This window comes from Taudactylus pleione, unplaced genomic scaffold (assembly GCF_031769625.1).
Source record: "Taudactylus pleione unplaced genomic scaffold, aTauple2 ptg000182l, whole genome shotgun sequence".
Taxonomy (NCBI): domain Eukaryota; kingdom Metazoa; phylum Chordata; class Amphibia; order Anura; family Myobatrachidae; genus Taudactylus; species Taudactylus pleione.
Window position 1 is genome coordinate 1219081 of NW_028284584.1, and position 18388 is coordinate 1237468.

General features: G+C 45.4%; 1 protein-coding gene across 1 annotated transcript in view; it reads right to left on the minus strand.

Moving 5' to 3' along the window:
- Positions 1–18388, minus strand: part of AMPD3 (adenosine monophosphate deaminase 3) — a 446942-nt gene that overhangs the window by 305118 nt on the left and 123436 nt on the right. Inside the window, exon 5 of the mRNA XM_088476082.1 lies at positions 16461–16677. Within this exon, the coding sequence (XP_088332208.1) occupies positions 16461–16677 (217 nt within the window). The remainder of the gene's footprint in view (positions 1–16460; positions 16678–18388) is intronic.

An 18388-nucleotide genomic window follows, 5' to 3' on the forward strand; every position in this document is an offset into this window, starting at 1 on the left:
AGGGTAGAGATGTGTGCAGGGGAGAGAGGGTAGAGATGTGTGCAGGGGAGAGAGGGTAGAGATGTGTGCAGGGGAGAGAGGGCAGGGATGTATGCAGGTGAGAGAGGGCAGAGATGTATGCAGGGGAGAGAGGGCAGGGATGTGTGCAGGTGAGAGAGGGCAGTGATGTATCTAGGAGAGAGAGGGCAGGTATGTATCTAGGTGAGAGAGGACAGGTATGTATGCAGGTGAGAGAGGGCAGGGATGTATGCAGGTGAGAGAGGGCAGGTATGTATATAGGTGTATGAGGGCAGGGATGTGTGCAGGGGAGAGAGGGCAGGGATGTTTGCATAGGAGAGAGGGCAGGGATGTATCTAGGTGAGAGAGAGCAGGTATGTATCTAGGTGAGAGAGGACAGGTATGTATCTAGGGCAGAGAGGGCAGGGATGTGTGCAGGGGAGAGAGGGCAGGGGAGAGAGGGCAGGGATGTGTGCAGGGGAGAGAGGGCAGGGATGTGTGCAGGGGAGAGAGGGCAGGGATGTGTGCAGGGGAGAGAGGGCAGTGATGTATCTAGGTGAGAGAGAGCAGGTATGTATCTAGGTGAGAGAGGGCAGGGATGTGTGCAGGGGAGAGAGGGCAGGGATGTATCTAGGTGAGAGAGGGCAGGGATGTGTGCAGGGGAGAATGGGCAGGTATGTATCTAGGAGAGAGAGGGCAGGGATGCATGCAGGGGAGAGAGAGGGCAGGGATGTGTGCAGGTGAGAGAGAGCAGGTATGTATCTAGGAGAGAGAGGGCAGGTATGTATGCAGGTGAGAGAGGGCAGGGATGTGTGCAGGGGAGAGAGGGCAGAGATGTATGCAGGGGAGAGAGGGCAGGGATGTATGCAGGTGAGAGAGGGCAGGTATGTATCTAGGTGTGAGAGAGCAGGTACGTATCTATGTGAGAGAGGGCAGGTATGTATCTAGGTGAGAGAGGGCAGGGATGCATGCAGGGGAGAGAGAGGGCAGGGATGTGTGCAGGTGAGAGAGAGCAGGTATGTATCTAGGAGAGAGAGGGCAGGTATGTATGCAGGTGAGAGAGGGCAGGGATGTGTGCAGGGGAGAGAGGGCAGAGATGTATGCAGGGGAGAGAGGGCAGGGATGTATGCAGGTGAGAGAGTGCAGGTATGTATCTAGGTGTGAGAGAGCAGGTACGTATCTATGTGAGAGAGGGCAGGTATGTATCTAGGTGAGAGAGGGCAGGTATATATCTAGGTGAGAGAGGGCAGGTATGTTTGCAGGGAAGAGAGGGTAGAGATGTGTGCAGGGTAGAGAGGGCAGGAATGTATGCAGGTGAGAGAGGGCAGGGATGTGTGCAGGTGAGAGAGGGCAGGGATGTGTGCAGGGGAGAGGGTAGGGGAGAGAGGTCAGAGATGTATGCAGGGTAGAGAGGGCAGGGATGTGTGCAGGGGAGAGAGGGCAGGGATGTGTGCAGGTGAGAGAGGGCAGGGATGTGTGCAGGGGAGAGGGCAGGGGAGAGAGGGCAGGGATGTATGCAGGTGAGAGAGGGCAGGGATGTGTGCAGGGGAGAGAGGACAGGGATGTGTGCAGGTGAGAGAGGGCAGAGATGTATGCAGGGGAGAGAGGGCAGGGATGTAAGCAGGGGAGAGAGGGCAGGGATGTGTGCAGGGGAGAGAGGGCAAGGATGTGTGCAGGGGAGAGAGGGCAGGGATGTGTTCAGGGGAGAGAGCGCAGAGATGTATGCAGGGGAGAGAGGGCAGGTATGTATCTAGGTGAGAGAGAGCAGGTATGTATCTAGGTGAGAGAGGGCAGGGATGTATGCAGGGGAGAGAGGGTAGAGATGTGTGCAGGGGAGAGAGGGTAGAGATGTGTGCAGGGGAGAGAGGGTAGAGATGTGTGCAGGGGAGAGAGGGCAGGGATGTATGCAGGTGAGAGAGGGCAGAGATGTATGCAGGGGAGAGAGGGCAGGGATGTGTGCAGGTGAGAGAGGGCAGTGATGTATCTAGGAGAGAGAGGGCAGGTATGTATGCAGGTGAGAGAGGGCAGGGATGTATGCAGGTGAGAGAGGGCAGGTATGTATATAGGTGTATGAGGGCAGGGATGTGTGCAGGGGAGAGAGGGCAGGGATGTTTGCATAGGAGAGAGGGCAGGGATGTATCTAGGTGAGAGAGAGCAGGTATGTATCTAGGTGAGAGAGGACAGGTATGTATCTAGGGCAGAGAGGGCAGGGATGTGTGCAGGGGAGAGAGGGCAGGGGAGAGAGGGCAGGGATGTGTGCAGGGGAGAGAGGGCAGGGATGTGTGCAGGGGAGAGAGGGCAGGGATGTGTGCAGGGGAGAGAGGGCAGTGATGTATCTAGGTGAGAGAGAGCAGGTATGTATCTAGGTGAGAGAGGGCAGGGATGTGTGCAGGGGAGAGAGGGCAGGGATGTATCTAGGTGAGAGAGGGCAGGGATGTGTGCAGGGGAGAATGGGCAGGTATGTATCTAGGAGAGAGAGGGCAGGGATGCATGCAGGGGAGAGAGAGGGCAGGGATGTGTGCAGGTGAGAGAGAGCAGGTATGTATCTAGGAGAGAGAGGGCAGGTATGTATGCAGGTGAGAGAGGGCAGGGATGTGTGCAGGGGAGAGAGGGCAGAGATGTATGCAGGGGAGAGAGGGCAGGGATGTATGCAGGTGAGAGAGGGCAGGTATGTATCTAGGTGTGAGAGAGCAGGTACGTATCTATGTGAGAGAGGGCAGGTATGTATCTAGGTGAGAGAGGGCAGGGATGTGTGCAGGGGAGAGAGGGCAGGGATGTGTGCAGGGGATAGAGGGCAGGGATGTGTGCAGGGGAGAGAGGGCAGGGATGTATGCAGGGGAGAGAGGGCAAGAATGTATGCAGGGGAGAGAGGGCAGGGATGTATGCAGGTGAGAGAGGGCAGGTATGTATCTAGGTGAGAGAGGGCAGGGATGTATGCTGGGGAGAGAGGGCAGGGATGTGTGCAGGGGAGAGAGGGCAGGGATGTATCTAGGTGAGAGAAGGCAGGGATGTGTGCAGGTGAGAGAGGGCAGGGATGTATGCAGGGGAGAGAGGGCAAGGATGTGTGCAGGGGAGAGAGGGCAGGGATGTATGCAGGGGAGAGAGGGCAGAGATGTGTGCAGGGGAGAGAAGGCAGGGATGTGTGCAGGGGAGAGAGAGGGCAGGGATGTGTGCAGGTGAGAGAGGACAGGGATGTATGCAGGGGAGAGAGGGCAAGGATGTGTGCAGGGGAGAGAGGGCAGGGATGTATGCAGGGGAGAGAGGGCAGAGATGTGTGCAGGGGAGAGAGGACAGGGATGTATGCAGGGGAGAGCGAGGGCAGGGATGTGTGCAGGGGAGAGAGGGCAGGGATGTATGCAGGGGAGAGAGGGCAGAGATATATGCAGGGGAGAGAGGGCAGAGATGTATGCAGGGGAGAGAGAGGGCAGGGATGTATGCAAGGGAGAGAGGGCAGGGATGTGTGCAGGGGAGAGAGGGCAGGGATGTATGCAGGGGAGAGAGGGCAGAGATGTATGCAGGGGAGAGAGGGCAGGGATGTATCTAGGTGAGAGAGAGCAGGTATGTATCTAGGTGAGAGAGGGCAGGGATGTGTGCAGGGGAGAGAGGGCAGGGATGTATGCAGGGGAGAGAGGGAAGAGATATATGCAGGGGAGAGAGGGCAGGGATGTATGCAAGGGAGAGAGGGCAGGGATGTGTGCAGGGGAGAGAGGGCAGGGATGTATGCAGGGGAGAGAGGGCAGAGATGTATGCAGGGGAGAGAGGGCAGGGATGTATCTAGGTGAGAGAGAGCAGGTATGTATCTAGGTGAGAGAGGGCAGGGATGTATGCAGGGGAGAGAGGGTAGAGATGTTTTCAGGGGAGAGAGGGCAGGGATGTATGCAGGTGAGAGAGGGCAGGGATGTGTGCAGGGGAGAGAGGGCAGAGAAGTATGCAGGGGAGAGAGGGCAGGGATGTATCTAGGTGAGAGAGAGCAGGAAAGTATCTAGGTGAGAGCGGGCAGGGATGTATGCAGGTGAGAGAGGGCAGGTATTTATCTAGGTGAGAGAGGGCAGGGATGTATGCAGGGGAGAGAGGGCAGGGATGTATGCAGGGGAGAGAGGGCAGGGATGTATGCAGGGGAGAGAGGGCAGGGATGTATGCAGGGGAGAGAGGGCAGGGATGTGTGCAGGGGAGAGAGGGCAGGTATGTATCTAGGTGAGAGAGGGCAGGGATGTGTGCAGGGGAGAGAGGGCAGGGATGTATCTAGGTGAGAGAGGGCAGGGATGTATGCAGGGGAGAGAGGGCAGGGATGTATCTAGGTGAGAGAGAGCAGGAATGTATCTAGGTGAGAGAGGGCAGGGATGTATGCTGGGGAGAGAGGGCAGGGATGTGTGCAGGGGAGAGAGGGCAGGGATGTATCTAGGTGAGAGAGGGCAGGGATGTGTGCAGGTGAGAGAGGGCAGGGATGTATGCAGGGGAGAGAGGGCAAGGATGTGTGCAGGGGAGAGAGGGCAGGGATGTATGCAGGGGAGAGAGGGCAGAGATGTGTGCAGGGGAGAGAAGGCAGGGATGTGTGCAGGGGAGAGAGAGGGCAGGGATGTGTGCAGGTGAGAGAGGACAGGGATGTATGCAGGGGAGAGAGGGCAAGGATGTATGCAGGGGAGAGAGGGCAGAGATGTGTGCAGGGGAGAGAGGACAGGGATGTATGCAGGGGAGAGAGGGCAGAGATATATGCAGGGGAGAGAGGGCAGGGATGTATGCAAGGGAGAGAGGGCAGGGATGTGTGCAGGGGAGAGAGGGCAGGGATGTATGCAGGGGAGAGAGGGCAGAGATGTATGCAGGGGAGAGAGGGCAGGGATGTATCTAGGTGAGAGAGAGCAGGTATGTATCTAGGTGAGAGAGGGCAGGGATGTGTGCAGGGGAGAGAGGGCAGGGATGTATGCAGGGGAGAGAGGGCAGAGATATATGCAGGGGAGAGAGGGCAGGGATGTATGCAGGGGAGAGAGAGGGCAGGGATGTATGCAAGGGAGAGAGGGCAGGGATGTGTGCAGGGGAGAGAGGGCAGGGATGTATGCAGGGGAGAGAGGGCAGAGATGTATGCAGGGGAGAGAGGGCAGGGATGTATCTAGGTGAGAGAGAGCAGGTATGTATCTAGGTGAGAGAGGGCAGGGATGTGTGCAGGGGAGAGAGGGCAGGGATGTATGCAGGGGAGAGAGGGCAGAGATATATGCAGGGGAGAGAGGGCAGGGATGTATGCAAGGGAGAGAGGGCAGGGATGTGTGCAGGGGAGAGAGGGCAGGGATGTATGCAGGGGAGAGAGGGCAGAGATGTATGCAGGGGAGAGAGGGCAGGGATGTATCTAGGTGAGAGAGAGCAGGTATGTATCTAGGTGAGAGAGGGCAGGGATGTATGCAGGGGAGAGAGGGTAGAGATGTTTTCAGGGGAGAGAGGGCAGGGATGTATGCAGGTGAGAGAGGGCAGGGATGTGTGCAGGGGAGAGAGGGCAGAGAAGTATGCAGGGGAGAGAGGGCAGGGATGTATCTAGGTGAGAGAGAGCAGGAAAGTATCTAGGTGAGAGCGGGCAGGGATGTATGCAGGTGAGAGAGGGCAGGTATGTATCTAGGTGAGAGAGGGCAGGGATGTATGCAGGGGAGAGAGGGCAGGGATGTATGCAGGGGAGAGAGGGCAGGGATGTATGCAGGGGAGAGAGGGCAGGGATGTATGCAGGGGAGAGAGGGCAGGGATGTGTGCAGGGGAGAGAGGGCAGGTATGTATCTAGGTGAGAGAGGGCAGGGATGTGTGCAGGGGAGACAGGGCAGGGATGTATCTAGGTGAGAGAGGGCAGGGATGTATGCAGGGGAGAGAGGGCAGGGATGTATCTAGGTGAGAGAGAGCAGGAATGTATCTAGGTGAGAGAGGGCAGGGATGTATGCAGGGGAGAGAGGGCAGAGATGTATGCAGGGGAGAGAGGGCAGGGATGTATCTAGGTGAGAGAGAGCAGGAATGTATCTAGGTGAGAGAGGGCAGAGATGTGTGCAGGGGAGAGAGGGCGGGTGAGATTGAGCAATTGAATCATTAGACACATGGCGTATTCCCTAATTTACTAGAGCTTTGGATTGAACCAAACATTTACAAAGAAACCAGACAAACCTGTTCTTTAAACAACTATAAAGCATATACTTTAGCTTGTTAAAACAAATGTCACGTGTTTGTGTGATGAGTCCTGAGCTGTCAGCTGCCTAGCTAGGAATATACTGTACATAAGCCATAGTACATAAGTTATAGCACATACTGTAGCTCTGTGGGGATATAGGGATATACTGTACATAAGCCATAGTACATAAGTTATAGCACATACTGTAGCTCTGTGGGGATATAGGGATATACTGTACATAAGCCATAGTACATAAGTTATAGCACATACTGTAGCTCTGTGGGGATATAGAGATATACTGTACATAAGCCATACTACATAAGTTATAGCACATAGTGTAGCTCTGTGGGGATATAGGGATATACTGTACATAAGCCATAGTACATAAGTTATAGCACATAGTGTAGCTCTGTGGGGATATAGGGATATACTGTACATAAGCCATAGTACATAAGTTATAGCACATACTGTAGCTCTGTGGGGATATAGAGATATACTGTACATAAGCCATAGTACATAAGTTATAGCACATAGTGTAGCTCTGTGGGGATATAGGGATATACTGTACATAAGCCATAGTACATAAGTTATAGCACATACTGTAGCTCTGTGGGGATATAGAGATATACTGTACATAAGCCATACTACATAAGTTATAGCACATACTGTAGCTCTGTGGGGATATAGGAATATACTGTACATAAGCCATAGTACATAAGTTATAGCACATAGTGTAGCTCTGTGGGGATATAGGGATATACTGTACATAAGCCATACTACATAAGTTATAGCACATAGTGTAGCTCTGTGGGGATATAGGGATATACTGTACATAAGCCATAGTACATAAGTTATAGCACATACTGTATCTCTGTGGGGATATAGGAATATACTGTACATAAGCCATAGTACATAAGTTATAGCACATACTGTAGCTCTGTGGGGATATAGGAATATACTGTACATAAGCCATAGTACATAAGTTATAGCACATACTGTAGCTCTGTGGGGATATAGGAATATACTGTACATAAGCCATAGTACATAAGTTATAGCACATACTGTAGCTCTGTGGGGATATAGGAATATACTGTACATAAGCCATACTACATATGTTATAGCACATACTGTATCTCTGTGGGGATATAGGGATATACTGTACATAAGCCATAGTACATAAGTTATAGCACATACTGTATCTCTGTGGGGATATAGGAATATACTGTACATAAGCCATAGTACATAAGTTATAGCACATACTGTATCTCTGTGGGGATATAGGGATATACTGTGCATAAGCCATAGTACATAAGTTATAGCACATACTGTAGCTCTGTGGGGATATAGGGATATACTGTACATAAGCCATAGTACATAAGTTATAGCACATACTGTAGCTCTGTGGGGATATAGGGATATACTGTACATAAGCCATACTACATAAGTTATAGCACATACTGTATCTCTGTGGGGATATAGGAATATACTGTACATAAGCCATAGTACATAAGTTATAGCACATACTGTATCTCTGTGGGGATATAGGAATATACTGTACATAAGCCATACTACATAAGTTATAGCACATACTGTAGCTCTGTGGGGATATAGGAATATACTGTACATAAGCCATAGTACATAAGTTATAGCACATACTGTAGCTCTGTGGGGATATAGGGATATACTGTACATAAGCCATACTACATAAGTTATAGCACATACTGTAGCTCTGTGGGGATATAGGGATATACTGTACATAAGCCATACTACATAAGTTATAGCACATACTGTATCTCTGTGGGGATATAGGGATATACTGTACATAAGCCATAGTACATAAGTTATAGCACATACTGTAGCTCTGTGGGGATATAGGAATATACTGTACATAAGCCATAGTACATAAGTTATAGCACATACTGTATCTCTGTGGGGATATAGGGATATACTGTACATAAGCCATAGTACATAAGTTATAGCACATACTGTATCTCTGTGGGGATATAGGGATATACTGTACATAAGCCATAGTACATAAGTTATAGCACATACTGTATCTCTGTGGGGATATAGGGATATACTGTACATAAGCCATACTACATAAGTTATAGCACATACTGTATCTCTGTGGGGATATAGAGATATACTGTACATAAGCCATACTACATAAGTTATAGCACATACTGTATCTCTGTGGGGATATAGAGATATACTGTACATAAGCCATACTACATAAGTTATAGCACATACTGTATCTCTGTGGGGATATAGAGATATACTGTACATAAGCCATAGTACATAAGTTATAGCACATACTGTATCTCTGTGGGGATATAGGGATATACTGTACATAAGCCATAGTACATAAGTTATAGCACATACTGTATCTCTGTGGGGATATAGAGATATACTGTACATAAGCCATAGTACATAAGTTATAGCACATACTGTATCTCTGTGGGGATATAGGAATATACTGTACATAAGCCATAGTACATAAGTTATAGCACATAGTGTAGCTCTGTGGGGATATAGAGATATACTGTACATAAGCCATAGTACATAAGTTATAGCACATACTGTATCTCTGTGGGGATATAGGAATATACTGTACATAAGCCATAGTACATAAGTTATAGCACATACTGTAGCTCTGTGGGGATATAGGGATATACTGTACATAAGCCATAGTACATAAGTTATAGCACATACTGTATCTCTGTGGGGATATAGGGATATACTGTACATAAGCCATAGTACATAAGTTATAGCACATACTGTAGCTCTGTGGGGATATAGGAATATACTGTACATAAGCCATAGTACATAAGTTATAGCACATACTGTATCTCTGTGGGGATATAGGGATATACTGTACATAAGCCATAGTACATAAGTTATAGCACATACTGTATCTCTGTGGGGATATAGGGATATACTGTACATAAGCCATAGTACATAAGTTATAGCACATACTGTAGCTCTGTGGGGATATAGGGATATACTGTACATAAGCCATACTACATAAGTTATAGCACATACTGTATCTCTGTGGGGATATAGGGATATACTGTACATAAGCCATAGTACATAAGTTATAGCACATACTGTATCTCTGTGGGGATATAGGAATATACTGTACATAAGCCATAGTACATAAGTTATAGCACATACTGTATCTCTGTGGGGATATAGAGATATACTGTACATAAGCCATACTACATAAGTTATAGCACATAGTGTAGCTCTGTGGGGATATAGGGATATACTGTACATAAGCCATAGTACATAAGTTATAGCACATACTGTAGCTCTGTGGGGATATAGGGATATACTGTACATAAGCCATAGTACATAAGTTATAGCACATAGTGTATCTCTGTGGGGATATAGGGATATACTGTACATAAGCCATAGTACATAAGTTATAGCACATACTGTATCTCTGTGGGGATATAGGGATATACTGTACATAAGCCATAGTACATAAGTTATAGCACATACTGTATCTCTGTGGGGATATAGGAATATACTGTACATAAGCCATAGTACATAAGTTATAGCACATACTGTATCTCTGTGGGGATATAGGGATATACTGTACATAAGCCATAGTACATAAGTTATAGCACATACTGTATCTCTGTGGGGATATAGGGATATACTGTACATAAGCCATACTACATAAGTTATAGCACATACTGTATCTCTGTGGGGATATAGGGATATACTGTACATAAGCCATAGTACATAAGTTATAGCACATACTGTATCTCTGTGGGGATATAGGGATATACTGTACATAAGCCATAGTACATAAGTTATAGCACATACTGTAGCTCTGTGGGGATATAGGGATATACTGTACATAAGCCATAGTACATAAGTTATAGCACATACTGTAGCTCTGTGGGGATATAGGGATATACTGTACATAAGCCATACTACATATGTTATAGCACATACTGTATCTCTGTGGGGATATAGGGATATACTGTACATAAGCCATAGTACATAAGTTATAGCACATACTGTATCTCTGTGGGGATATAGGAATATACTGTACATAAGCCATAGTACATAAGTTATAGCACATACTGTAGCTCTGTGGGGATATAGGGATATACTGTACATAAGCCATAGTACATAAGTTGTAGCACATACTGTAGCTCTGTGGGGATATAGGAATATACTGTACATAATCCATACTACATAAGTTATAGCACATACTGTATCTCTGTGGGGATATAGGAATATACTGTACATAAGCCATAGTACATAAGTTATAGCACATACTGTATCTCTGTGGGGATATAGGGATATACTGTACATAAGCCATAGTACATAAGTTATAGCACATACTGTAGCTCTGTGGGGATATAGGAATATACTGTACATAAGCCATAGTACATAAGTTATAGCACATAGTGTATCTCTGTGGGGATATAGGGATATACTGTACATAAGCCATAGTACATAAGTTATAGCACATACTGTATCTCTGTGGGGATATAGGGATATACTGTACATAAGCCATAGTACATAAGTTATAGCACATAGTGTATCTCTGTGGGGATATAGGAATATACTGTACATAAGCCATAGTACATAAGTTATAGCACATACTGTATCTCTGTGGGGATATAGGGATATACTGTACATAAGCCATAGTACATAAGTTATAGCACATAGTGTATCTCTGTGGGGATATAGGAATATACTGTACATAAGCCATAGTACATATGTTATAGCACATACTGTATCTCTGTGGGGATATAGGAATATACTGTACATAAGCCATACTACATAAGTTATAGAACATACTGTATCTCTGTGGGGATATAGGGATATACTGTACATAAGCCATAGTACATAAGTTATAGCACATACTGTAGCTCTGTGGGGATATAGGGATATACTGTACATAAGTCATAGTACATAAGTTATAGCACATACTGTAGCTCTGTGGGGATATAGGGATATACTGTACATAAGCCATAGTACATAAGTTATAGCACATACTGTATCTCTGTGGGGATATAGGGATATACTGTACATAAGCCATAGTACATAAGTTATAGCACATACTGTAGCTCTGTGGGGATATAGGGATATACTGTACATAAGTCATACTACATAAGTTATAGCACATACTGTATCTCTGTGGGGATATAGGGATATACTGTACATAAGCCATAGTACATAAGTTATAGCACATAGTGTATCTCTGTGGGGATATAGGGATATACTGTACATAAGCCATAGTACATAAGTTATAGCACATACTGTAGCTCTGTGGGGATATAGGGATATACTGTACATAAGCCATAGTACATAAGTTATAGCACATACTGTAGCTCTGTGGGGATATAGGAATATACTGTACATAAGCCATAGTACATAAGTTATAGCACATACTGTAGCTCTGTGGGGATATAGGGATATACTGTACATAAGCCATAGTACATAAGTTATAGCACATACTGTATCTCTGTGGGGATATAGAGATATACTGTACATAAGCCATAGTACATATGTTATAGCACATACTGTATCTCTGTGGGGATATAGGGATATACTGTACATAAGCCATACTACATAAGTTATAGCACATACTGTATCTCTGTGGGGATATAGGGATATACTGTACATAAGCCATAGTACATAAGTTATAGCACATACTGTATCTCTGTGGGGATATAGGGATATACTGTACATAAGCCATAGTACATAAGTTATAGCACATACTGTAGCTCTGTGGGGATATAGGGATATACTGTACATAAGCCATACTACATAAGTTATAGCACATACTGTAGCTCTGTGGGGATATAGGAATATACTGTACATAAGCCATACTACATAAGTTATAGCACATACTGTAGCTCTGTGGGGATATAGAGATATACTGTACATAAGCCATACTACATAAGTTATAGCACATACTGTATCTCTGTGGGGATATAGGGATATACTGTACATAAGCCATAGTACATAAGTTATAGCACATACTGTAGCTCTGTGGGGATATAGGAATATACTGTACATAAGCCATAGTACATAAGTTATAGCACATACTGTAGCTCTGTGGGGATATAGGAATATACTGTACATAAGCCATAGTACATAAGTTATAGCACATACTGTAGCTCTGTGGGGATATAGGAATATACTGTACATAAGCCATACTACATAAGTTATAGCACATACTGTATCTCTGTGGGGATATAGGAATATACTGTACATAAGCCATACTACATATGTTATAGCACATACTGTATCTCTGTGGGGATATAGGGATATACTGTACATAAGCCATAGTACATAAGTTATAGCACATACTGTAGCTCTGTGGGGATATAGGGATATACTGTACATAAGCCATACTACATATGTTATAGCACATACTGTATCTCTGTGGGGATATAGGGATATACTGTACATAAGCCATAGTACATAAGTTATAGCACATACTGTAGCTCTGCGGGGATATAGGAATATACTGTACATAAGCCATAGTACATAAGTTATAGCACATACTGTAGCTCTGTGGGGATATAGGGATATACTGTACATAAGCCATAGTACATAAGTTATAGCACATACTGTAGCTCTGTGGGGATATAGGAATATACTGTACATAAGCCATAGTACATAAGTTATAGCACATACTGTATCTCTGTGGGGATATAGGGATATACTGTACATAAGCCATAGTACATAAGTTATAGCACATACTGTATCTCTGTGGGGATATAGGAATATACTGTACATAAGCCATAGTACATAAGTTATAGCACATACTGTAGCTCTGTGGGGATATAGAGATATACTGTACATAAGCCATAGTACATAAGTTATAGCACATAGTGTATCTCTGTGGGGATATAGGGATATACTGTACATAAGCCATACTACATAAGTTATAGCACATACTGTATCTCTGTGGGGATATAGGGATATACTGTACATAAGCCATACTACATAAGTTATAGCACATACTGTATCTCTGTGGGGATATAGGGATATACTGTACATAAGCCATAGTACATAAGTTATAGCACATACTGTATCTCTGTGGGGATATAGGAATATACTGTACATAAGCCATAGTACATAAGTTATAGCACATACTGTATCTCTGTGGGGATATAGGAATATACTGTACATAAGCCATAGTACATAAGTTATAGCACATACTGTAGCTCTGTGGGGATATAGAGATATACTGTACATAAGCCATAGTACATAAGTTATAGCACATACTGTAGCTCTGTGGGGATATAGGAATATACTGTACATAAGCCATAGTACATAAGTTATAGCACATACTGTATCTCTGTGGGGATATAGGGATATACTGTACATAAGCCATAGTACATAAGTTATAGCACATACTGTATCTCTGTGGGGATATAGGGATATACTGTACATAAGCCATAGTACATAAGTTATAGCACATACTGTATCTCTGTGGGGATATAGGGATATACTGTACATAAGCCATACTACATAAGTTATAGCACATACTGTATCTCTGTGGGGATATAGAGATATACTGTACATAAGCCATACTACATAAGTTATAGCACATACTGTATCTCTGTGGGGATATAGAGATATACTGTACATAAGCCATAGTACATAAGTTATAGCACATACTGTAGCTCTGTGGGGATATAGGAATATACTGTACATAAGCCATAGTACATAAGTTATAGCACATACTGTATCTCTGTGGGGATATAGGGATATACTGTACATAAGCCATAGTACATAAGTTATAGCACATACTGTAGCTCTGTGGGGATATAGGAATATACTGTACATAAGCCATAGTACATATGTTATAGCACATACTGTATCTCTGTGGGGATATAGGGATATACTGTACATAAGCCATAGTACATAAGTTATAGCACATACTGTAGCTCTGTGGGGATATAGGGATATACTGTACATAAGCCATAGTACATAAGTTATAGCACATACTGTAGCTCTGTGGGGATATAGGGATATACTGTACATAAGTCATACTACATAAGTTATAGCACATACTGTATCTCTGTGGGGATATAGGGATATACTGTACATAAGCCATAGTACATAAGTTATAGCACATACTGTAGCTCTGTGGGGATATAGGGATATACTGTACATAAGCCATAGTACATAAGTTATAGCACATACTGTAGCTCTGTGGGGATATAGGGATATACTGTACATAAGCCATAGTACATAAGTTATAGCACATACTGTAGCTCTGTGGGGATATAGGGATATACTGTACATAAGCCATACTACATAAGTTATAGCACATACTGTATCTCTGTGGGGATATAGAGATATACTGTACATAAGCCATAGTACATAAGTTATAGCACATACTGTATCTCTGTGGGGATATAGGAATATACTGTACATAAGCCATAGTACATAAGTTATAGCACATACTGTATCTCTGTGGGGATATAGGGATATACTGTACATAAGCCATAGTACATAAGTTATAGCACATACTGTAGCTCTGTGGGGATATAGGGATATACTGTACATAAGCCATAGTACATAAGTTATAGCACATACTGTAGCTCTGTGGGGATATAGGGATATACTGTACATAAGCCATAGTACATAAGTTATAGCACATACTGTAGCTCTGTGGGGATATAGGAATAGACTGTACATAAGCCATAGTACATATGTTATAGCACATACTGTATCTCTGTGGGGATATAGGGATATACTGTACATAAGCCATAGTACATATGTTATAGCACATACTGTAGCTCTGTGGGGATATAGGGATATACTGTACATAAGCCATAGTACATAAGTTATAGCACATACTGTAGCTCTGTGGGGATATAGGGATATACTGTACATAAGCCATAGTACATAAGTTATAGCACATACTGTAGCTCTGTGGGGATATAGGGATATACTGTACATAAGCCATAGTACATAAGTTATAGCACATACTGTAGCTCTGTGGGGATATAGGGATATACTGTACATAAGCCATAGTACATAAGTTATAGCACATACTGTAGCTCTGTGGGGATATAGGGATATACTGTACATAAGCCATAGTACATAAGTTATAGCACATACTGTAGCTCTGTGGGGATATAGGGATATACTGTACATAAGCCATACTACATAAGTTATAGCACATACTGTATCTCTGTGGGGATATAGAGATATACTGTACATAAGCCATAGTACATAAGTTATAGCACATACTGTATCTCTGTGGGGATATAGGAATATACTGTACATAAGCCATAGTACATAAGTTATAGCACATACTGTATCTCTGTGGGGATATAGGGATATACTGTACATAAGCCATAGTACATAAGTTATAGCACATACTGTAGCTCTGTGGGGATATAGGGATATACTGTACATAAGCCATAGTACATAAGTTATAGCACATACTGTAGCTCTGTGGGGATATAGGGATATACTGTACATAAGCCATAGTACATAAGTTATAGCACATACTGTAGCTCTGTGGGGATATAGGAATAGACTGTACATAAGCCATAGTACATATGTTATAGCACATACTGTATCTCTGTGGGGATATAGGGATATACTGTACATAAGCCATAGTACATATGTTATAGCACATACTGTAGCTCTGTGGGGATATAGGGATATACTGTACATAAGCCATAGTACATAAGTTATAGCACATACTGTATCTCTGTGGGGATATAGGGATATACTGTACATAAGCCATAGTACATAAGTTATAGCACATACTGTAGCTCTGTGGGGATATAGGGATATACTGTACATAAGCCATAGTACATAAGTTATAGCACATACTGTATCTCTGTGGGGATATAGGAATATACTGTACATAAGCCATAGTACATAAGTTATAGCACATACTGTAGCTCTGTGGGGATATAGGGATATACTGTACATAAGCCATAGTACATATGTTATAGCACATACTGTATCTCTGTGGGGATATAGGGATATACTGTACATAAGCCATACTACATAAGTTATAGCACATACTGTAGCTCTGCGGGGATATAGGGATAATGTGTCTCTTCATAACTATATGAAGGGCGGCCTGATCTGTTCCTGCACCCGGGGGGAATGGTATTATATAAGGTGCACATGTAATATAAGACACTGACCCCCACCGTGTTATATAGATAAAAGTTAGTAAGTTAGTGACATCTTATCATCAGTTGTCCAGTTCATAGGGAACCAGGTTACTTTGTGTTTGTCAGTACTGTTGTGGTTTTTATGTGCATCTGACGCAGAACGGATCTGTATGTAACACATAGAGCTCATGACTTACGTTGGGCCATCAGCAATGAGGGTCAGGATGTGACTGAGGTCTAGAGTGTAAGTTCCCAGGTCTGGGTACGGCAAACAGCGGGGCTCATTAGCCTCAGCCTTCTCTTTATTGTCGTACACATAGGGGATCCCGCCCCTCATTTTCACTACATAACACAGGTTTGGTGGAACATTTTCTAAATTATAGGGGTCCTCACCCCCCGCTGGAGGGTAAAAGTCTGAAAAAAACAATGAAAAGGGAAAATTTAGCAATTACGTTATATGCAACATACCGCACACACATAGCGGCAATGTAGATTCAATAGAACAACCGGCGCAGTTTACTCAAATGAAAAGTATAGGGAGAGAATAGCATATTTCCGACATCTCGTGATGTGTCCCCGTCTCCTGCTTTATTACTATTGCACTACAGTAGTTATAACAGGCGTATATATGCTGAGTGCACGTAATACCCTGCCCATACTGTACTCTGGCTGTGTAGGAATCCTCCTCCCCTGCTCTGATTGATGCACAGTACATGTGTGTCTGCAGAGAGGCATAAATACACTATATAAACTGTATTTGACTTTAATCTGTTAATTCCTCCACATGGTGTAAAACGAGAGACCACAACATCACTTATAGCGGGAGATTCGGGATTGCCTCGCCCAACGCTTTCTGTGGCTAAAGTACTGACAGCAATTCAACTAGACAGTCTCACAATGAGCGACGGGCCTCAGGGCCGCCATCAGGAGGGGGACAGCCGGGCCCGGAGAGAGCAGAGACAGAGGGGGGCCCGGGGGGCTCTGGTGCTGCAGTATTGGTACAACGTATGCTGTATATGGTGCCAGCCGCAAGCCACCGAGAGCTCGTGGACCGGCAGCCAATCATAAGCAGCCGCCCCGGATTGTATGCAGGTCCACGAGCTTTGGCTTACAGCTGGTGCCATCTTTGAAATGCCGGTGGGTACAGCACAGTGCTTCCAGCGCCACCCCCCCCTTCCATATTTGATTTTGCCATGCTGTCGATGCCGATTCCGGCTGGTTGTGCCAGCTGAAGAAATGCAAACCAGGTACTACCCCGTTCAAGCCAGCCCTCCCTATCCTGTGTAACTCCCCCCTAGTGCAGCCAGCCATCCCTGTCCTGCAAAGACTAGCCAACCCTCCCTACCCTCTGTAACTCCCCCTTAGTGCAGCCAGCCATCTCTGTCCTGCAAAGACTAGCCAGCCCTCCCTACCCTCTGTAACTCCCCCTAGTGCAGCCAGCTATCACTGTCCTGCAAAGACTAGCCAACCCTCCCTTCCCTGTGTAACTCCCCCCTAGTGCAGCCAGACATCCCTGTCGTGCAACGACTAGCCAGCCCTCCCTTCCCTGTGTAACTCCCCCCTGGTGCAGCCCGCCGTCCCTGTCCTGCAAAGACTAGCCAACCCTCCCTACCCCGTGTAACTCCCCCCTAGTGCAGCCAGCCATCCCTGTCCTGCAAAGACTAGCCAGCCCTCCCTACCCTGTGTAACTCCCCCCTAGTGCAGCCAGCCATCCCTGTCCTGCAAAGACTAGCCAGCCCTCCCTACCCTGTGTAACTCCCCTGTAGTGCAGCCAGCCATCCCTGTCCTGCAAAGACTAGCCAGCCCTCCCTACCCTGTGTAACTCCCCCCTGGTGCAGCCAGCCATCACTGTCCTGCAAAGACTAGCCAACCCTCCCAACCCTGTGTAACTCCCCCCTGGTGCAGCCAGCCATCACTGTCCTGCAAAGACTAGCCAGCCCTCCCTACCCCGTGTAACTCCCCCCTAGTGCAGCCAGCCATCCCTGTCCTGCAAAGACTAGCCAGCCCTCCCTACCCTGTGTAACTCCCCCGTAGTGCAGCCAGCCATCCCTGTCCTGCAAAGACTAGCCAGCCCTCCCTACCCTGTGTAACTCCCCCCTGGTGCAGCCAGCCATCACTGTCCTGC